The sequence below is a fragment of the Hermetia illucens genome, chromosome 1 (assembly GCF_905115235.1).
Source record: "Hermetia illucens chromosome 1, iHerIll2.2.curated.20191125, whole genome shotgun sequence".
Taxonomy (NCBI): Eukaryota; Metazoa; Arthropoda; class Insecta; order Diptera; family Stratiomyidae; genus Hermetia; species Hermetia illucens.
Window position 1 is genome coordinate 150,311,920 of NC_051849.1, and position 23,507 is coordinate 150,335,426.

Genomic DNA, 23,507 nt, shown 5'->3' on the forward strand with positions numbered 1-23,507 from the left:
CAACCTTGCATCTTAACCAAAACCAATCAGATCGATTATGTTATCTTGTTCACTTAATACATTTATTGCACCTAATAAATGATAATCAGTTTACAATAATATAACATAACAATTACTGATAAAAATCGATTGGCATGTGATAATTCATTAGCTTAGTTATCAAAAATTATTCAGATTACCAAAAACTGGACTTAGCGAAAAAAGAACTCGGTGAGGCAAATATCTAGATACAGTCATTCCAAACAAGTTCTCATTAAAATGTCATCCAGGCCAACGAAATAGTAGTTTCTCTTGAGTAGGACATTGGTCATTTATTTATAGTATGTCCAGCTTGTTTTAACAATTTATCTAGGTTGCGAGATAGGGTGCATTCAACGGTATTGGAAGGATGACAACAGTAACGGAAGAAATTGCTAAATGAATACCTCCAGGAATATTTAAGAGCGAGTCGACAGAAGTTCCGAGGGTTTCCATGACGGAAATCTCCAATGCACCGATTAGTATGACGAATAGCCAAAAAGGAGCCTAACCATAAGCTCCTTTCAGTTTTAATACGTTCAAATTTATAAGGATGAAAAAAACCGTGGACGATTTTGGCGCGTGCGCAATCACCGAAATGCCAGAGTTTAGTTCTTGCAAGGTTCTAGTACCTTTCCCTTCATAGAGCATTGCTTAAATATGTAATTGGTCATGGTGGGGGCGAAATTTGAGCGAATAGCGAGACATCCATCATTTTCGTGCATGAGAGAGCCAGAATTAACCAACAAGTGTGCGGTCGCTAAGTTCTGAGGCTGTGGTATATTTGTATGTTCAGTAGCACTTTGTAGATGTGGATTGGTGTTGTGATGCTACACTCCGCATCTAAATCCGATGAATTACAGCATGTGCTGTATATGGCAGGGGCTGTTTTAAACATCAACCAAATTTGGAGCCGCTTACTGCGTTGAGGGTGGGGCTAATTGGCTAGAGAATTGCCGCCCATCACCAAAAATGTAAGTCCAGTTTCAATCTCTTCTCTTAAGGAAATCCACTTCAAAACTAATTGAATATATTCTTGTCTCATGTGTTGCTCATTTGACGTTTTGTAAAATGTCAGCTTTTTAATAAACTCATGGTTACGAGTCTGTGCCTGTACCTTTGTAAAGTAGTAATATATACATAGTATCATGCGACAACGGAAACAGGTAAGTATTGCCGACTGTAGAGGAGCAAAGTTCCCCTCAGCATAATATCCATTATTTATTTAGGCAATAGACATGTTAACCAGAGTCCAAGTCCCTGTGCACCAACCAGCAACTGATTTTATTAATGAAGTCAGTGAATCGAAGAGTGAAGGGACATTTTTTCAACTGGTCAAACCACATTTTTTCAACTGGTGGGAAGCACAACTAAAATTGTGTTAAACCGATCGGTCTGAAATGTTTACATATTATTCTACACATTAGCAGTTCTCATCTGAATCACGATTATCTATTTCCTTTAATAATTTCTTTATTTTTATTGTAGATCTTCAATGAAAATCTGACGCGATTTTTTGAAGGTTTATTTTTACCGCTCCACCATTTTAATATTTAGCAAGGTAAAATTATAATCGTGGTTCGAACGATAGAGACAAGCATACAGAATAAGAAAACATTGGAATTCTTGGTTTCGAGCTACTACAAATTGGAATGTGCTACCCACCAGCCACCATTTTTGGCGCCAAAAAAATAAGAGCGTTTATCAAATTCGTTAATTGAAATTTTTTTATCATAATTCAACACAACCCCAATAATATAAAATGATTACATATTTTTTAAAAAAGTCCAAATATCGAGCATCACATAGGAAAATCTCCTTAAATATAGACTTCCAGATATAAGTGTATAAACATCATTTGTAAAAGAAAAACAACAACATATTTTTTCCTAGACTAACTAGAAGGACGAAAAGAATACATAAATTTCCTCCAAACTTATTTCAACCATTCATTTTCGGGAATAGTCATCATTATCATTACAATTGGTAGGTTGAATTACGGTACTTTACTTTTCTACACTTTGTAGTTAGGCTTGTTCACTAATGCTTTTTATTACACTGAATGGCTGGAGGTTTTTTTATGGGTTTCGAAAAGAGTCACTCGCATCGGAAAATACCAGAAATAGTGTTTTTAGATGATTCTACAGTTCGAAGTATAATATCACGCTTTGTACATGAGAGAAGAGTTCAAAATAACTACAATCATTTTTTTTGACGCAGCCGACGAGGGATACATCATCCGAAAAACAAAGGGAAATTTTAAACTATCGGCCCCAAAACTGGTCAGTATGGTTAAGGATCAGTTAGGTAAATTTTGAAATCCAGAAATCTTTCCTGAGTCCTTTGAAATAAATAGTAAAAATAACAATCGTTGGCACAACAATCCATATTGGATCAGGGCCTTGAAGTGTGTTAGGGTAGCGCTTCATTCAAGACTGTAACGGTACACTACAGTAACACTCTACGAGGCAAAGTGGTCAGTATTGCGCTCGCCCGAGATTATTACCCTGACTTGATTTAGGTACCCATTCACAGCTTAGTCGACTGGTATCCGACATCCAGCCATGATAACAAATTCCTCTGCTGTCAGTGAGATTTGAACCGCGACCTTCCGCTACGACAGCCCAGCGCTCTAACCACTTGAGCCATCCGATACAGGTACAAAAAAAATCTAAATAATTTTTTCATAACGAAGGATACTCCAGCAGAGAGACATGAATGTTTTCAAATTGTAGTGTAATTTGTTTTTGGAAAAGGACCGTATTTTGATATTGAAAATTCCAAACAATGAGCAAATTGATGTCATTAGACATGAGGTTATATAATATATAATATATATAATATATAATAATTTGAATGCAGCTCCAATACAGCAAAAATTAGAACTGCCAGTGACAACCTTACAAACTCCTTAAAATCGATTTCTTACGTGAAATGGAAAACACCCAAGTGCAAGCCGTTTTTCAAACGTCAGCCTAGGGACGCTAAACTGCAATTTGCCGAAACAGCACATTCAGTGAATTACGGGGGGTTCAAAAATTACTTTCTGCGATGAAAAAAAAAAAAGAGTTTAAACGGTCTTGACTCCTGGCAGGAAGAAATTACGAAATTGTTATAAAAAACGTAGAAATATTTTTGTTTGTTAAAAACGTAAAAATATAATAGGAAATGTTGAAATTTGAAGTTAAAAATAACTAAGCCTTAGTTTTTCATTTTTCAAATGTGTGTTTATATGTATATGTGCCATTGCATATTAAAAACTTTATGCATATGATTAAATTTGATTTAAAAAGACGTTTCCACCATACTACTGCAGAAAAGGATGAAGCAGCGGAGGATTTCTATTGTCGCCTAGAAGCTTTATGTTATTCATAACTTCAAAATAATGCTAAAATATTGCTTTGGTATTTAACCCTAAAATTGGAAATGCGGATTTCCATCGAGACAATAATAACGATCACCGCCTTGTTGATTACCTTCTTCGTAATAATATCATTGTGAGTACTGTGATAAGAACAATACTATCCCAGATTTTAGTTCGCCAATCGAACAGGTCATTTGGTTGAACAAGCCCTTTAACCCTTAAAGCCAACATCTTGGTCGAGAGAGAGAGTCGCAAGATACCTAGAATAGCCTGACTCCTTGACATAAAAAGCTTTCCACCCCGTATGGCAATGCAGATTAGTCTGTGAGGTCAGTATCACCCTAAAATTCTATCCGTACCTCTGTGATGGTCGTAAATCTCAAGTGACAGTTCAGGAGCACCTCTTCTCTCCTTACATCAGTGCTGCTGGAATCTCATAGGGGTCTGTCCTCTCTTCTGCTCTTTTGTCTCTCTTCACAGCGGACATTCCCAAACCCACTCCTAACCACAATCCCATTAAGATCCTCCAATATGCCGAAAACCTTACAGCATACACCTGCCCTGGTGCATGTGTATGCGAGCAAACTTATTTGAATTCATATATAGATAAGTTTTACCAAGTGAAAACGCATTCCTCAAAAATGTCAAACGATTGTCTTCCGCAGGAATAGAAATGGGATGGTTCTGAAAACGTCTTGTGACGCCAAGAAATTGTGTCTCAAAATTAATTGTATTCTAATCCTTACCGTTAAATCAGTTGTATACTTGGGCATCACTATGATCTCCAACTTATCCAACATCTGTCATGTTAATATGGCACAAAACCGTGTAAACAGCACCTTAAAATCACTATATCTTAGTATTCGATTCAATAAATCAACTCAAATTTTTTGTTATACAAGGTTAATTAGATTTTTGGGCACAATCGGATCCACCTTCTGGGTGGATGTCTCCCCTAAACATATGGTGAGGCTACGCCTCAAGGATGATACATTCTCGGTCACTATACCGGCATATTTTAAAAAGACGGTGTTACGAGGTAAACAACCAACTAGATCCTCTACAGTTCCTCCTGAGTGCTACGCATCGATGCTGTGATGATCAGATACGTGATGAAATTCCTAGAAAGGTGGTCAGTCATACCCCAATCCTTTAGTTACCGAGAGCCTCTGGATTGAGATCGATGAGGATTATTTCCTCGGTAAGAAACAATTCCCGCAGCTCCTTATAGTGTTTACCGCTTAAAATGAAAACACGGTTCTCGACGTTTATTAACAATCTTTGTTGGCGACTTAAGGCATTTGCAGAATACCTACAAATATTAGCACAGTCTATAGTAGCCATGCATGTTTGGATGAACAATAGCAATATCGACACAGAAGCATTCCCAAGCCTGTTTTAAAATCAGCAACGTTTGTGTTGCCGAACTGTCGCTGAAAAACGAATACATGCCAATGTCAAGGAAGTCAATAATGGCGACTTAAAACTCAGTCGGCAACTCGTTGGCAACATGAACGTGGCTACATTTAAAACTGGCTTTAAACAGGCTTCTATTATTTAAGAGTACAACGTGTAAAAATAGTTTCGGAAAGCCAAATTTGATAGTTTCACGTTAGTGATAAAACATTTGTCAGATAAAGTGAAAGCAATATGAAAAATATAAAAATAAGTTGGGACTTTAGCTCCAATTAAGGAGTTTTCCTATACTCCGTGAGACTTCATTTCAACGACTGAATAAAGAGTTATTCGTTAACACGCGTTTTATTTTATGTTAAAAAAGAGTTTGCACCAACGACTCAAAGTAACAGAACATTGTATGTGGAATGAAGCAGGAGACTGAAGATATTGTTGGTTATTACTGACTTTCAAAGAAACCAAGTAAATTGACGTTCTAAATATACCACCATGATCAGGATAATTACAATACGAAAAAAATCATGACCGGGGCCGTTCCAGCATCTCTCGGTATTCTTTTCAACTTTTCAACCATGTGAAAAAAATCCGTAACAATCGTTTTTGACTTAATTACAAAGTTACCTCATAGGAACAAGCCCAATTCGAGGAGAAGTGAAATTTATGTATATCAAAAAACGTTTTCTAAAAGAGTGAAAAACCGAAAATACTGCTTATTTTCCTCGTCCAATTTTGGATAAATAAAATAAAAAGAAAATATTGTAATTATGGTGCTTCACGAAAAATTAAAACTGATCAATTTGAGAGAACCTTATTATTACCTTATATTAAGAAAAGTAATATGGGCTGTGTCTCCAAAATAGATTTGCTTTCCAGCACACATAGAATAATGGGTATGAGATTAAAGTAGTATTTTAGAGTACAAAGTTATGTGCATCTCTGAAAGTTGCTCCCCAATTGTCTGTAATTAAACATTAGTATCAGAATTGCAAAATATTTCATAATTGAAATATCGTAAATTTATTCTTGGTCGATAAACACGCGCTTCTAATCAATTTTTTGTTGTGAATGTGACGACAAGAGTAGTTCAATAAATAGAAAGAAAAATAGAGGAGAAAAAATAGAAATCATCTTTGATACTTTCAATATGCCAATTTTGACTCAAGTTCAATATCCTATATGTAAAAAATCTTGTGTTTTTTGCAAGTATGACTCATGGTTCTCACGGTTTTGTGCTTTTTCACAATTTTGTAAGGGAAATTCTGAACTAGCAAAGATTTATGAAAATTAGTGGAAAGAAACGCACTTATATGTAAATTTTAGAATCCTCATAAAATTTTTATAAACAATCGCCAGAAAACCTTGACGCATTAAAAATACAAAAAATTTCCATGGATTTGTAAATTAGTTGAATGGAGCTCGATAAAAAATATCATAAATGGTTTGTATAGTTATAGAATTTTTTAAGACAAATATGTATGCCGTAAATGGACGACACCAATTTTGCGTAGAATACAAAAGCGAGAATATGGCTACATTATTTTTTTGCATTTTTGTTTGTATTTATTTTGGTGAGATCAAAAACTTTTTTCTTTTGAATAAAGTTATAACGTTGCAGATAACCACAGGAACTATTTGAGCTATAATGCGATAATCGATTGTAACTACAAAGGAAGAAATTGGCGTCCTTGATAGTTGGAAAACTGTTTATTTGTTCACACTCAAAATGTATAACTATAAATAGTTATTGCTATAACCATATAAATATTTATTGTCGAATACAGTTGCCAGTTGAATGATTTATTTTCCAGCAAAGGCGGGGAAAACCTATTTTCAGATTTTAACTTAATTATTCCCGATTGTTTCAGAATTGGAAGATTTTGAAAATTGGGTCAGGTATTTTGTTGCCGGGAGGAAAGGGTTTATCATATCTGGGCCAAAAAATTCACTTGAAAGAAATTATCTGATGGACGGAGTTAGGTCACTTCACTTTATACACTATACAAAGCACTGAACATTAATTAAATACCACATGAGATTTCTTCATTAAAAAGGTGTTAAAAATTACGATCTTGGTCTTCGGAATATTTCCTAAATTGGTTACCTTCCCTTAATTTTGGAATATTTTTTACCTTTATCCAGAGTTGGAAACAGGTATCCCTTTTCTCCAAATTATTATATTTATTATATTTTTACCAAAATATTTAATTATAACTTACATTTCGATACAGTTAGCCTCCATCCTGTTAACATTTTGATCCGATCCACGAGCCTCGAGACACAACGCCACTATCACACTTTTTTAATACTGAAGGTTTATCGAAGGACACCAAAACGCTTGGCGCCTAATTGAATACTTTTATGTTTCTTCAAATAAAATTTACCACAACATTACACACTTTTATGAAGAAAACCAATTGGAAAATCCCAAAGTGAAATTCACTTAAAATAACGCTAAAGTTTTCAAACGCGTTGGGAAATTTTTCTGAGGCGTCAGTTACAAAAAATTAGTGAAAAATTTCCAGTACTTTAGAGGGAAAGTTTGACTATCCAAGGAACTGAGACTGCGGCACCAGCAAGATCTCTTCTTGTCGCGCACTTTAAAGATGTTATGCTGGCTGAATGGACGCGCCAACTATCACCATTTAAGCACAGGTTACAGGTGATTTATACATACGTTCAGGAATAGTAGCAACAGCAACAGTTATGTGGGTATCACGATCGTTGACAACCTAACAGCCAAGTATCTATCATATATTCCACAAACACTATATTCTACGAGACCGTACTATACTATACTGTGCAGTGTATGCTTGGACACATATTTCATACTGGATATGAATTAAAAAAATAGTAACCGACAAAAACGTGTATAGTGGCCCGCGTCTGGTTCGCGATCGTACTTGGAGTATAAATGAGAGTGGAATATGGCAAAAGATCGCTTATATAGTGTATAATAGGAACCCGCTTGACGGATTATATAGACTGAATGTCTGCCACCTATCGCTACCGCGGAATCCACCTGATCTTGGACAACAACGACGACAGCGACGAGCCAATCATTCCTACCGGCTTTGATCGTGGCTTTTGAAGATTCAAGCCTTTACCGCTGATCGTTAAAATTGATTGTCAAGGTTGACTAACATGCAAGCACGGTCAGACGGAGTGGCTCTTCTTTAGCCTGATCACCTGGGAACAGGTAGTGCAAGTACGTAGAAACAACTATCCTCGTCGTCGGAAGCTACTGCAAGTGCAGTGACGGTACACTATATGCCGTGTGATCGGTAGAACATGAATGGTAGCAGTGTTCAGAGAAAAGGGCACATTTTGAGTGACAACACCGCTTGAGTCCATACCCTAAATAGCAAAGTTAAGTTATTGCATTGGCTATCGTTAAAGCGTGGTATGTGGTCATGAATGATTATCATGCGTTAATGCACTCTTTTTTTGTGAAAAGTGACCCAAAATCGGTTAATATATTTTCGCACTGAACTTAATAAATTGCACTATTAAATGAATCTTCCGTTTAATGAGCTCTGTTGATTGTTATGAAGGTACTAAGATGGGCATATTATTGAATTACTACATATGCAGCATTTCAATAATTGATAACAAGCGCATTCTATACACTTAATGATTTTAATTACTGAATGTCTTTCGAATGTATTTATGTAAGATTGAAGTTAATTGAAAAATATTTTGCGGTTATTCTGATAATTTTTTAGTAGGGCTCCTCAAATTAAATTGTGTTGATTCTGAAAGCGTCGATATGAGATGTGGCTATCAGAAAGTGATGTACGTCGAATCTGTTGCATAAAAGTGCAAAAAGAGAAATGTATATTTTTCTTAAGGGCGTCATCCCGTGTGTCGGATCCACGGAATCGAATTTTTTTTTTGGCATCAATTATATCTAGATATATATAGATTACCCCGAGTCATTCGGAAATTATAGAGTTAAACACGTGATAAGTCACATGCCAGATTTTTGTCGATCGCCGTAATAAAGCTCGTATTTATCGGTCCGAATGACGTTCGAATGACTTCGCTAAAAGAGCGAGAATTGAAGCCAAGGCCGTACATATGTTTCTTCAAGAAACCTAAGGTTTATGGACTAGGTATAGCAGATTGATGGTCAGTTAAGGTTTTATGGCTAAAAATCGCATTCTATTTTTTAAATGCGTTTTTCTCGAAACTGCATGTTCAAAATCGGCTGGCACCGTAGCCCAAAATCTATCAAACGAAACTCTTTGAAATTTTCACGACTTATTCAGAACATATTTCTACGGACCGCAAACTATGATAATTGCGATTTATTCAGCAGTTTTTTTATACATTTTGAAAAATCACCAAAATTTACAAAAAAAAGTTAAATACGGCACCAAAAATTTACCCTTTAATATTTTTTAATAATCCAGTGTACGTTAAAATGCTGTTTCCTTTTTTCTCTAAGATGACCGCAGCGCACTCTAGCGTGACAGCAGAAAAACACCTTTTTTTGGAGATGGGTGTATAAATTGCTCTGTATTTCAATGATGAACTATGCAATCGGGCTGGGAAACTTACTATGCATGTTCAAGATATTAATGAAGATATGGTGAAAAATTCGTATTTGTATCTTTATCCAGTTCTTCAGAAAAAATTTCTAAAGAAAGCCAAAAAACCGCCTTCACACGGGATGCACCTTTTAACAGCGTACCGGCTACTATATCAAAATAGCGTTTTATTAAGAACTAGTTTATTGGAGCACATAGTTACGGCGCTACTTATTAAGGTTTTACTCTCTGTCCCTTTGTCTGTCGCACGTACTTTTCTCCAAAACAAAAATCTACAACGATTCGAAGAAAATTTGGTGGACTTGTAGGAACTATGACATCCAACGCATACTGTGACATAAATTTATGTGGCTTTCTATACATACATGTCAAGATAGCTGAGTGGTTAGAGCACAAGGCTGTCGTACGGAAGGTCGCGGTTCAAATCTCGCGTGATTTGACGTCGGATACCAGTCGACTCAGCTGTGAATGCGTACCTGAGTCAAATCAGGCTAAAAATCTCGGGCGAGCGTAATGCTGACCACATTGCCTCCTACAGTGTTCTGTAGTGTACCGTTACGATCTTGAATGAAGTGCTCTAACACACTTCAAGGCCATGATCCAATATGGATTGTTGTGCCAACGATTATTATCATTATTTCTATACATGCAAAGGGGGATGTAAACATTTTCTTCGATGTACTCGCGTGGTGTATCAATTAGTAACTTCAAAAGCATATTTTAGCTCTGATAAGTGAGCGGTGAAAATGTGCAAACTTAAATTGAGGTAGGATTCATTTTACGGAAATTACCTAACCTAGAAATCCGAAAAAAATCTGTCTTAAGATATATCCCATTCCAATATCTGCTCAAATCTCTTTGAAACTGATCGGATAACCCCCCTTAATTTCATCTTAGGAACACCTAATTGCTTAGGGTTGATAATGACATCATTCACGGGGTAAGCTACGAATATCGCCAGTTAATCCAGTAAATAAGTGGCCGCGGACAAGTAACTAGAACGTTTCCATCTGTGTTCGTCTTCCTAAATCCATTCTTCTTTTCTGGAAGAGTAAGGCTCCTTAAAAAAATCGTAATCCGGAACACAGTATATCTAATAGGCAGTTCCCACACTGAATGGTCCGGACTGGTCAATGAATTGGAAACGCCTATCCGTACACAATATAAGCCCTGAACATCTAGCAGTATCTATATGTGGTTTAGAGCCTATGATGTGTACGGTTAGGCTCCCCCAATACATTCGTAAGTCCGGTCCATTGAGTGTGGGTACTATTTATTAGGTGTAGTGTGATCCAGGAAGGAATCAACGACCGGGTCAGATGAATCCAATGCATTACACTGTATTCTAGCGACTCCTCTCCAACTAGCTAGCCCTTTGGGTACATTCATGGGACACTAAGGAATATACGTAGAAATAAAAAAGTAGCAAGTATATTAGTCTGACACTCAAGATAGCTATGCAAACATTGAAATCAATAATTTGGTATTAGTGAGCAATTCTCCGCCGTCAAAGCGGGTTTTTCATTTAGCTCTGCGCCACCTAGCCTCCACAATTATTTTTCAAAGATGCAAGATATAATACATAATAAAAGATTTTCATATTTTCATGATATTAATATTTCATTTGTATACCGTTTCCTGGTGTGGTCTTTTTGTAAGGACCAAATTACTTAGTATTCCGTTCTAGTATAAATGTAATTAATAAAAACTACCCATGTCTGTGGTGTGTATATCGATTCATATAGTAACAAGTCGGGAAACTAGAAGCTGGACGCTTCAGGTATGGAAGGTTTGTGCATTCCTTGTCTATTGATATTTGAGTGACATTTGTCTAATTTATACCTACCTTAGATTGCAATAAATTTGCACAGAAGCAGCCAATATATATATTATTATAACTCTGTTAGTAATAGTACGATTTCTTCCAAACTTGGGAGGATCATGCTCTATATTACAGCAGTGTTTTGCAATTTCCCCAAAATATAGGCATGTACTATTATTAAGATTATTTAAGAGGGAACGACATTAGGAGATTTTCAGAATCGACTTTTTTTATTGCATAGATCGTTAGCCTATGCGCTACAGAATACACCGCAGACATTTCAAATCGAAATTCGTAATCCTTTCGATTTAGAAGCAAGCGATTATAGAGTCCAGGAAGCCTACCACCCAGGAGGTGGTAGCTTTATGTCCTTTCGAAGTCTGGTAGTGTTATGTTAATTCTATAAATAATTGGTGTTAGTCCCTTGTATGGGTGCACTTGTATCTGCTGTAAATGTATTTTGTTCGTAATTAAGAGTGATAAATGTCTTTATATTCGAAAGGGGATTTTTCAAACAATTTTTTTCAATTGGGCTTTTTCTGTAAAATTCGATGAAGTATTAATATACTATTATTAGGGGTCGGTGAGAGATGTACTTAAAGGCTTGGATGTTACATAATTTTTTCAGATTTTTGGGTTGGGTATGAGATTAAGGCCTCTTTCTTCAAATTTTTATTTTTTGCCTGCGTCCGCGCGTCACTGTATACATGGGATTTTATAGTCTATATATTTTCATCAAATTTCACCGCAATATGTATAGTGGCTCCCGGGAAAAGTCTATATGACAGGCAGATAGACGTATACATGAAAGACTGTAAACCAATTTTAACAACACTTTGTTTTACACAGAACCATACAAAAAATTACTATAGAATGGGCCAATGAGATAATTTTCTATTGGATAAGGCGCGCCATGGGAGAAATCCCATGGTGCGCCTTATGGTTTGGACGCACTCAACGAATTTATCGTCCGCTCCAATTACTGTGTCATGAATTTGGAACGGAGTCCAGCAGGGTACAGACAGCGACTCCATGGCGAGTGATAGTTAATAATAATGGAGGTGCCTTACCAGCGATCAGAGGAGCTACTCAAATATTCCACCTGTAAAGCATGAACCGTGTAGTCAAGGGAAGCTTAGCAACTGGGGGCGCTGACCCAATTCTTGGTGAGGCTTCAATCGTCTTTCAGGCATGCGTAAGAGGACTTTACTGTTCGGGATGTCTTAATTCATCAAAAGAGTCGTAAAGCTGAGAAAGGAGAGTGGTCGTGTTGGAAATCCATCATCAAGGGTGCATAGATGTGTTGCGGACATTGTCGAAACCAACCATTTCCCCAATGATATATCAATCACTGCAATTTTCGATGTGCTTAAGCAGAAACTTGTAGTTAGCTTCAACCGCATCCACAGGTATCAATAAAACTTTCAGCGAAGGACAGAAAAATACCTTATTATTCCAAATCAAAAGAGGGTTTTATGAAAATCTTGCCAACTTCGATCTGGATCAGGCAGAAAACTTCGGAAAAAAATGTTTAAATGGATAAGTTGAAAATATTCTCTCTCTCTAATGCGGTACTCACGGTTTGTTTCACTATTTTTCACCAAGGGGATAACGAATCCCATCCCCAAAGGGTAGGATGCCCTTCCAAATATCGACCAATTAGTTGTCTAATTCGCTATATACAAGTGTTTTACTTCAATTCTCTGCGCGAACATCTTAAAACATATTGATGTTCATAAATTGTTAGGTGAGTAGCAAAAAGGATGCGCAAAAGGCTGCTAAGGTTATAAAGATCACCTTATAATAGCTGTTTATGACAGCAGGAAATAATTCAACAATTTACATTGATTATAAATCAGCCATTGACTTCATGACAAATCCATAGTGGCTACAAGTGTTACAGTTATACAAAATCAACCCGATCGTCGTTGTTCTCTTCAGAATAGTGGTGGAGAATTGGTACATGAAGCTGTTGGTATCCTCACAGATATCGGAGGAGATCTCAATCAGGCGTGGGAAATACCCAGGCGACCCCCTAAGCCCACTACCATTTTGTTTGGCCTTGGATCGAATGATGAATACGAGTTCCAACTCAAATTGAGCTCTTCTTTTTCGAGTTATTCGGGGAAAACGCATCCACAATGAAGAATACAGCCACAATGACATCTTCTTTAAAGGTGTGGATTCTTGATTCTTGATGACATCTTCTACTTCAATTTTTTCTGTAAGACAGTGCACATCTTGGATTTCCAGGAAGCTCGTGGATTCTAGGCTAGAAACCAGAGCCTTCTTCCTCAGTAGCCTTATGATTGACTCATCTCACGTACCTTTGATTGTTGCCTTCGGACTTAATTCAACAAGAATTCCGCCACACTTCGCTTTCTGTATGGTAGATACTCCAAAATCTTTTAGTTTGATCTTATTGCGGTTCTCGCTGACGGCGGAGCAGGCGATTTAAATATTTTTCGGCTTTCCAGCTTTTCTTTTGGTACTCCACCATTTCTGTCCGTTTTGACTTTAGGTAGACGGTTTTCTAACAGCACGGCGTGTTGTTTCCTCTTATCTTTCCTCGCTTTCTTCTTTTGAACCCTGGAGAGTACCTGGTTGAAGTCTCCTTCAAATGTGCCTTCAACTTTTCGCTTTCTCCCTAGTTCGTTTTGCAACGGACAATCAGTGGTCTTTACTATTTCCTTAGTTCAATATTTTTTTATCCTCGATGAAATTTGTACGGGATGATCAGGAACGAGTGTACCCTTGGAGAAAAAGTCCCTAACCCAATTCCTTGAGGCTTGACCAACGCTCAGCGGATCGTGGAACTTGTGGACGGATCTGCTCTCGCTCAGGGTGACGCTGTTACTAATATCGATTCAATGCACATTAGTAGACTAGGGTCCTGAAGAGGCTGGCTCTTGATATACGCCACAACCACTATCTTCGCAGAACTAAGCAAAAAGTTCTCAACGGCTCCGGGATTTGCTCTTGTGAGCGCCCTTAACGCTAGCCTTCATATCCACGATGACGAATAGCTGAAGAGGTGGAAGGAGCATCACAATTTTCAATCGTGTAACATCTAGTGGAAACGTGCCGCATTATGCAGCCTGCCACTCCAAATTTTCAACGCAATTACTACGAATCCACTGGCATATAAATATACATGACTTTATTCACTGCAGTAGGAAATTGATTGCCTCTTTGCCTTTTTTGGCTATATTATACATATTTGTGTTTGCGAAATTTGTGCGAATAAGTAATTTGATTAGAACGACAGTTTTTGTGAACACAACGAATCAGCAAGTTGATCTATTTTTGTGATTATAAATTTATTCATAATATTCATTCGTGACTGTAATAATTATGTCTCGTGTTTATTTACACTTTAATTCTAACTGAAGAGTCTTTGCATATGTCTACAATAGGAAGACGTTCTGAAAGAGAATTTCCACGTTTCTTTAATGTCTGACCCTGGATATAAAATCCATCACAAAATTAAAACCTACCAAGGACCATATTTGAGAGATCTATCGAACTTCTTCTTTTCGGCAGCCTTTGTTCCCTTCACAAGCGTCCACAAAATTTTATCTAGGCGCTTTGTACAATATATCCGTAACTCCCGCTCGGAATATTGGAGTTTCAGGGAATATCTGATATCTGCCTTGTATCAGAGTCACCTTTACTCTTACTGGCATTCAGTGCAATCTTCGCAAATGATAGTTTCAAAATAGCCGAAATAACTCCATTATTACATCGTGATTCACTTGAATTACTGCATCTCCCTTCCTATTTTCAGTATTTAAAAGAAATGGAGATACTTCAGCATCCTCTAAAGGATTAAAAAATTCCCACGTCCTAGGAAGGTGGGCAGGCATGGTTTTAATTTTTTTTTAGATATGTACATTTCCTGCACCTTGCAATGACCTGGATTACAATTAAAAACTGATCTATGAACCCTTTCACTAATTATCCTGGGCTATATGGACGTGGTTTCTCGGAGAAGAGTCACTACACAATATACTACAGGTCATCCTCTGGACTTGCAAATTTCGAAATATAAGGAAATTGCAGGGTGGGAGAAAAATACCTTTTAGAAGGTAGTAGAACGAATCCTCGGATATTTTGACTGTCGAGTAGGTAAGATGTTGGCTCCCATAGCATGTATAAAATTATCAGTGAAAATAGACTGTTTAGTATTCAATTAGCAGTGCCACACAGTGTCAGCCGGCGATCCATAAACAAACGTGAGCCTCTCCTGACGGGACCACATTCAACCAAATTCACCACGCACTAATCGAACGCTACTTACTCACAGCCCTGATGAATATCAGAACATATTTCCTGAGCATAATTCCGGGTTACAGGTAACAACACTACCCAGAATCTCCTCTGAGTGAACACAGGAGACCTCTATAGCAAAGTCCTCATCTTTAAGAAGGAAATGGATCCCGCGTCATTGCCTGCGCAACGCAGCAATTTCAAAAAACGTGGGCACGTATAGAGTTGGAGTTTGGAGTATTTCAGCTTACAAAAACTGTTTGGCTTGAAATGATTCACCATAGGGTCAAAGCTCTGACTGTACAAGACAATTATATTGCCAGTCCTTACTTATTCCTCGGAGACTTATCATCTTAGCAAGAAAAATTGTGAACTGTTGGCCGCGTTTGAGAGAAGAATCCTCCGAAAAATGTTTGGCCTCCTACATGACGATGGATGATTCCGTAGCCTCTATAACGAGTAAATTTATGAGCGATACCACTACCGTCTGGTTGTGGATAAAATCCGGCTCAATAAGTTCCGGTGGTTGGGTCACTAAATCGGTATGGGTGAGCCTTATCTAGTCCGGAAAGTCTATAAGGGCATCAATGGTAGAAAAAGAAGACCAGGCAGACCCTGTCTCAGATGAAGTTAGGACGTTACACGTTGTAGGCGGGCCTAGACCGGATACCGGTTGTTTCGCCGTTGATGATGATGATGATTTTCTTCTTTCGGCTCATAGGGGGCTGACTAAAATTATTCTAGAATTCAGATCAAAAGGCAGGAAAATCGCTAGTTCCTAAATTAGGTAGACAATGTTCGCAAATTGAGAATGTTGGTTTGTTCAGTAAAATAATAGTAAAATAATAATGTAGATAAGATAATGTGAATCTGATGTTGTTTTGTAACACAATGGGGCGAATCCATGGTAACCCTCAATTCATCCAGGGTAACAGATGGTCGTTTTCGTACGTTCGTACGTTCAGAAAGAGAGAGGAAGGGACAGTTCCGGTATTTAGGGATTTAAGTAATTCGGAGTTCGAGCCTTGTGAAATTCACATAAAAATTTTATCCAGGACAACCAGATGTAATATCTTATAGAACCAAAACTATCCAAAGGCTTTGAGTTACCTGCAAACTCGTCAGAGGGACTGCTGCTTCGATGACCAACATAAGAATAACCTTCCTCTCATCTCGGTGCACACTATGTTGCATTTCAAAGGTTTCGTAACAATTTTGAAATTCAGTTGCATTCCATTTGCCCAAATGGGCAGTGATACTACGAACCCATATTTGCTTAGGTTTGTTAACCTACTTTCACATTTCGGCCAAGCCTCATGATGTGCTTTTGAGTTTATCAGCTTCTTTCTTTAGCACATTACAATCTGAAAATCACTATAAAACTAAAATATATTTTAACTCGTGTCCGGATAGCTGAGTGGTTAGAGCACAAGGTTATCGTACGGCAGGCCGCGGTTCAAATCTCACTGATGGCAGTGGGACTTGTATCGTGACTTGACGTCGGATACTAGTCAACTCAGCTGTGAATGAGTACCGGAGTCAAATCACGGTAATAATCTCGGACGAGCGCAATGCTGACCACATTGCCTCCTACAATGTACTGTGGTGTACCGCTTCGGTCTTGAATGAAGTGCTCTGACACACTTCAAGGCCCTGATCCAATATGGATTGTTACGCTAACGATTATTATTATTATATATTTTAACTAGTATAGAATCTTATTGTCATCAGCTTTGCTGCATTAGTGAGCATTCAGTCGTAGTATGTGATCTTTTATACATCACTACCGTTGTGCACTCTACCAGAAAATATTCGGCAAATAACATATGAAATGAATATTTAGCACCTCTTTGCCAATCTAGCAAGTGAACAAGTGAAATTTTAAGTCAGACATGAACAATATCATTTCATTCGCTCCTTTAGAATTAAACCTTTCGTCAGGAATCCTAGCCTGAAGTACTTCAACGGCAGGGTCATACAGAGAAAATTCGGGCACGGGATGAAAATTATAACGAAAGACGAGGTTCGGAGTGGAAATTATCCGGGTCCCTTTTTTTACTAAAATTTCTATTCCATACCCCGGGAAAACTCTGGCGTGGAAGGGGGATGCCGCTTTCCGCCCCTTCTTGTCTGGTCTGTTCATCGGACTATAGATTAGATGAAAGTAGAAGCAAGTGGCAAGGCGAGTAACAGAAGTTAAACAAACACTGAAACTTAACTTGCTATCAAGGAAGACGATACCATGCACGAATTTAGATGTTCTTCAGAAAATCATGTTGAAGAACAAATATATCTCAAAAACTAATCTTTTCAGTGGTGAAAATATTATATTAAGAAGCAAATGCTTTGCGTTGGGGTTTAAGATTATACTCAAAGTTTTCCCTGGTTATTGTAAAAGGCGCCTGAAAGGGATGGGCTAACAACCTGCACATTTCGAAACTATATTGCTACCTGCTTTTGGTATCGAACTTTTTGGTTGTTCTGCGAGTTTGAATAAAACAAGCAAATTGTTTTTAAGGTTTTGAGTAGAACAAAATCTTATTAAAATCGGTTTACTGTCTGTCTGCCCGTCACATGCACTTTATTCGAAAACGGTTATAGCGATTGACACCATTTGCAATTTGGTGGAAAGGTGGAAACTGTGAACGTTCATGCATACAGTGAGTTACATCATTATACGTCGAATTTAAGGGTGGTGCAAATTTTTTTCTCACCAAATTTAGCCATGTGCGGTATCAAATGAAAGATTTCGGTTAGTACTTTCCAAAGCCGGTCCTAGTTTTGACGTTTGTTGGGAATGCGGGGAGTCAGGAGTGTCGAAATTGATCATTTCTTTTACGGATCCATTCTCAGAAACTACAAAACCGAAAAATCTGTAAAAACTTAAGAATCTGCCACTATATGGTGTTAAAGTTAATAATAGTGTATTACTATAATTTTTAGAAATTGACTGCAAATCCTGCTTAAGTTTATCCTACAATCATGAAATTTTGCAGCAATGTATAGAGCATATCCTACGTTTGGTGGATATCGCGCTATTATGATACTAACAAAGTTACAGTAGGTCAAAGTTGTCGCTTCTTTTCAGACTTTGAATGTCAGTATCACCCAAAAGTGGATATTCTCACATAATATATGCATATATTACGTGCTAGGCTCTAATGGCACAAATATCCACACAAAATATTTTTATAAAATTAATACACGAAAACTTTCAAGCGTCTAGTTTGCGGTTTCCCAACTTGTTTAATTAGTAAGAACCCTAGTATATTTGATGGCATATGTCGATATTTCCAATTGCTCTCTTTCAATGTGCTTATAACATACTAGGATTGTCCCTAATTAAGAAACAAGTTGGGAAACCGGAAGCTAGACGCTTCAGGTAAGAAAGGTTTTGTGTATTTCTTTTATAAAGAGATTTGGGTGTGCATTTGTCCCATCAGCATGAAGCACGTAAAATATGCATATATTATGTGAAAATAGCCACTTTCAAGTGATATTGACATTCATAGTCTCGAATTTGCAGAGAAGCGACGGCTTTGACCTAGTATTACTTTGTTTGTAATAGTGTGATTTTCACCAAATTCGGCAGGATTATGCTCTATGCTGTGGCCTATATTGTTGCAAAATTTTGTGATTCTAGGGTGAACTTAAGGGGGGTTTTCCTGTCAATTACTAAAAATTATAGTAATGTACTATTATTAACTTTATTTGAACAGGTATCGGTATGGAGGGTATTTCGGAGCCTAGGCACCATATAGTGACAGCCCCCTGATTTTTTTCAGATTTTTCGGTTGGGTAGTTTCTGAGAATGGGTTCGTTGAAAAAATGACCACTTTCAACCCCCCGCACCCCCCACCTTTTCAACAAATGTCAAAACTAAAACCGGCTTCGAAAAGTAATAATCGAGACCTTTAATTTGATACCCCACATGACTATATTTGATGAAAAAAAAATTTACATCCTCCCTTTGCATGTATGGGGACCCCCCCTTAAATTCATCGTTAAAGGATGTAACTCACTAATGCGTGAGAGTTCACAGTTCCCACCTTTCTACCAAATTTGGTGCCAATCGCTACAACCGTCTCCGAGAAAAATGCGTGTGACGGACAAACAGACAGACAGACAGACAGACAGACAGTAAACCGATTTTAATAAGGTTTTGTTTTACAAAGAAGACCTTAAAAAACTGCTCGTTTCGTTCAATGTACTGTTACCAAAATGGATAGGCACTGACCTCACGAAGACGACCTTTGACTATCGAAACTGATTTATGATTGATGATTGATTGATTGTTTCGATTGATTTCCTTTTTGCAGCACCGCGGCCTTGAATTCTGGAAAGCCAAGTGGTAGCAGACGTGACTCCGGTGTTGATTTTAACTGCAACATCCCGTTTCAAGGTAAGAACTATGAGCAATCACACGCATTGAGAGGAGGCTAAGCTGACAACATCTTGTTCACATATGTGAAGCGCACACACGGTTTTGTCAACCGTAACGATAATGGCGGGAGCTTTGTGGATTTTCTACCTTTTGCGATTAGTAGCACATCAAAACCGTGTGAAATCCCGGGAAGTTCAATGTACTGTGTGCTGTGGCAAAGGTAATATTGATTTCAGAACTGTATATCGGGAGTTTCCGCTTCTTGTGAATGAAATGACTAGTCACCGTAATATGCGCATAGGGGCTGCTCCTCCAAATAGAAGAGAAATCACTTCGGCCATCAATGCACGCACGTAGTTACGTAGTTAATCCGTTTTCCTATTCGAGCTATCCTGATGACATCTGTTGGCTTTCTCTCCGAGTTATGGACCTTGCCAAATTGGCTCTGGATAAACACCAACAAAATCAAGATTATCAGACTGACGAGTTATCGCTGGCTACGCAATGCAGTGGAATCCACTCTCTCACGATGGCCGACGAGTGACAGGAACACTTTACACAGAACAGTAGAGGCGGAATGCAACCGTCTCGGGGAGTCCGGGAGAAAGTGGAGCGCATCTCCTATGAATCTAGTACATTGTTCTTGTGAAAAGTGAGGAAGAACAATGCAATAGATTTGGTATTGAATGAAAAGGAAGTGGGAATAAAGTTAGGCATTGGTTAGAAGTACTCGTAATAAGGGCTCTTTGCGTAAAATCAACAATTCGTAGGTATGAAGTGACACGGTTGCTTATCATCGATCATTGCTTCCAGCTACAGAAAAGGCTGGTAACTACCTTACATACATAGTTGTAAATTGCTTTTATTATCTTAGACATCATGGCTTAAGTATGTTTTCCAATCTTCGATAATAAGGGGCTAGGTTTACTGAGATAAATTGCGGAGAAATTAAAATGTGCGCTATACGAGTGGTATGGCAGCATCATTTTGTAGCAAGTCACGGTGCACATGTGCTGAAATTCAGAGTATCACCTACATACATTTCTACATACATTGGATTCAAGCCTCTTAGAAATGAGCTTAGCCATCGATAAGCTAGAGATAAGATTAGATCTTAAATGTGGGCACATATTTACAGACGTAAGTAAATATTAGTTGTTGGAAAAATCTTTCATCTCATGATTTGATGTTTCCAGGAAAATGTATTCTAGGATTATTCTTTTCGTATCAAAACCGAGCTAGATTGTTGAAGGCATCTAATCTTTAAATTATAGGTAAACTGTATCGTGAGAATTATTCTGTATTTTTCCACGAAAATTCTGATATAACCATTTGCTGGAAGCATGTTTTGTTAGGCGGTAGGAAGTCGTGTTTCAACATTCTAAGCTGCTTTCTGTGAAAGAATGAATGCAAATTTGCTAATTTAAAGATGAACCGAACAACATTGGCTTAAGGATATGCTGATTTAAGAATATACTCAAATTATTCTCCGTTTGTCGCTACGGATGCAAATTTGTAGCAAATTTCAAATTTCGAAACTATTTTGTTCAGTAGGATGTCAACAGCGCGTCGGATAGGGACTAACCTCACGACTATGACCTTTGACTATCGAAGACGGTATATTATGATTTTTTTGAACATGTGAACACTCCCTGACTATGGTATTGAGGGCGACAAGAATGTCCACTTTCTCCAACTTGAGTGAGAATTCCGACGATATAGGCAGAAAATTCTGGGCCTCAGGGAACTGACATAGACGAATTGTGGAGAGTACTTGTTTTGTTTTAGTTTGTACTCTGAACTGATCAGGGGTAGTAGAAGCGAATTCGGTGTGGCATTCGTCAAGTCTACATCCTAATATAAAAGGATCGTCGCGAAGATAATAGTTAAAAGAATTTTGGAAAGCATCAAAGAATATCTTGAAAATTTAACAAAGAGTAGGTCGATGTCTGGTCTGAATCCTTTTGTATGGATCATATTAACATCCTTCCGATCATTGGGGAAGTTGTATGTGGAGTTTCGATCACTGCTCCATCCGTTTTTATTGATTTCGAAAAGGATTTCGACAACTTGTAAAGGCAATGTATGTGGAATGCTCTAGGGGAGAGGCGCATCCCGGAGAAATGAGGGCGCCTTATGACAACACAACATATGTTGCGTCGTATTAAAATCTCAGAGGAATTTGATGTTCAAAGCTGAGTTGACCGGGGTTCTATCTGTCATCAATAGTAATCGGTAACGTTCTGCATGTACCTTGAATAGAGAGCCTGGAGCGGTTTTCTCTCTCAACACCATCAACACACCACATTATCAGGTTTTTCTACGGTGCTATATGGGAGTAGTACACGGAGCAGGACCAGCTACTCGAGAGCTCCAATCTTTCATCATCTTAAATCTGTGTCGTCTCATCTTGGTACTCTGTGTAGTACAAATGAAGAATTTCACCCGTACACGTGTCAGATACCTGTAAACATGTTGATGAGAAGAAGGGAATTTCAATAAAAACTCTTACATTGAAACAGGGCGAGGAATGTTTCTGACAAGGGTATTGAAAAGTGTTAAAGAGGGCTGAATTGAGGTAAAATCATAGGAGGAACGTAGGATAAAACCAGACATTTTGGAAGCTCGATTAATTATGTCAATGGAGTGGCAACTGAAATGAAGTTTGTCATCGAAGATCACACCCAGGATTTGAAAGAAGGTCAGTAGAGAAGTGGTTGTCTGTCAACAGAGTAGAGAAAAGATGTTGGGGAGGGTTTAGGTGAGTAGCACACCAAGTGGCATTTGCTGACATTTAGTGCCAGCCTGTTATCCGAGTACCTACGGCCCAAAATATTAAGATCGGACTGCAAGAGAGCGCAGTCCAGCAAAGAAGAAGCAGAGGCAAATAATTTAAGATCATTACCGTACAGCAAACACGGGTAGGTGACAATGGAGTTGAGGTCATTGATTAAAAACAGTAATAGTAGGGGTCTAAGAATGGAAACTTCGGAATATTGGACGAGGGAGAGAAGGATCGGGATGAGCCTCCACGAAAAGAAACTCTGCAGGAACGGCATAAGAAGCAGGAGAAAAGCGAATATATGATAGAAGCGCGGGGGGGGGGGGGGGGGGCAAGTTGAGTAGAGAGAGTTTGAAGAGGAGAATATTGTGGTCAACGGTATCAAAAATTTTGGTGAAATAGGTATAAATAGCATGTACCTCTTGTCGTGAATTAAGGCATTTAGCAACGGAATTGGTAAAGACCAAGAGCATCAATTTCGACATAGGGAGATGGCCTGGGAGGATGGAAAGGAAGATATCGAGAGTGCGGCCCAAGAAGTTTTTGGAGATGTTGAAATTCAGGGCAGAACAAGTGTTCATAAAGGAAGAAAGTAGAAGGGAAAAGTGGACGTGGTTGTTGGTAGGAATAGGAAGGTTACGGCAACTAGCCCAAAGAAGGAAGGGGAGAGAATCTCCGACAAGTTGTCAAATAATTCTTTGTGTATGTGGGAAGGGTTAGCATAGGAGACGTAGATACAAGATATAATAAACGAGAGGGACTTAACCGGGGAGAGGCAACACAATCATTTGGTAAGCCACAGTAGAGTATATTGTGATCAAGCTAAGTTTCAGAAATATAAATTACATGATGTTGTTGAGCCTGTGCGGAAATATTGAAGGCATCCAGCTTGTTTCTTAAAC

At 38.1% G+C, this 23,507-nt stretch overlaps 1 protein-coding gene across 2 annotated transcripts in view; it reads right to left on the reverse strand.

Moving 5' to 3' along the window:
- The window catches only part of LOC119651506 (putative inorganic phosphate cotransporter), a 180,080-nt gene that overhangs the window by 53,869 nt on the left and 102,704 nt on the right, over window positions 1–23,507 (reverse strand). The window contains exon 1 of one of the 2 annotated variants that reach the window (XM_038055143.1): window positions 7,015–7,779. The exons of the other annotated variant lie outside the window; for it this stretch is intronic. Coding sequence (XP_037911071.1) covers window positions 7,015–7,048 — 34 coding nt within the window. The 5' untranslated portion in view covers window positions 7,049–7,779. Of the gene's footprint in view, window positions 1–7,014; window positions 7,780–23,507 lie in introns of those variants that run through there. 2 annotated transcript variants of the gene reach the window in all.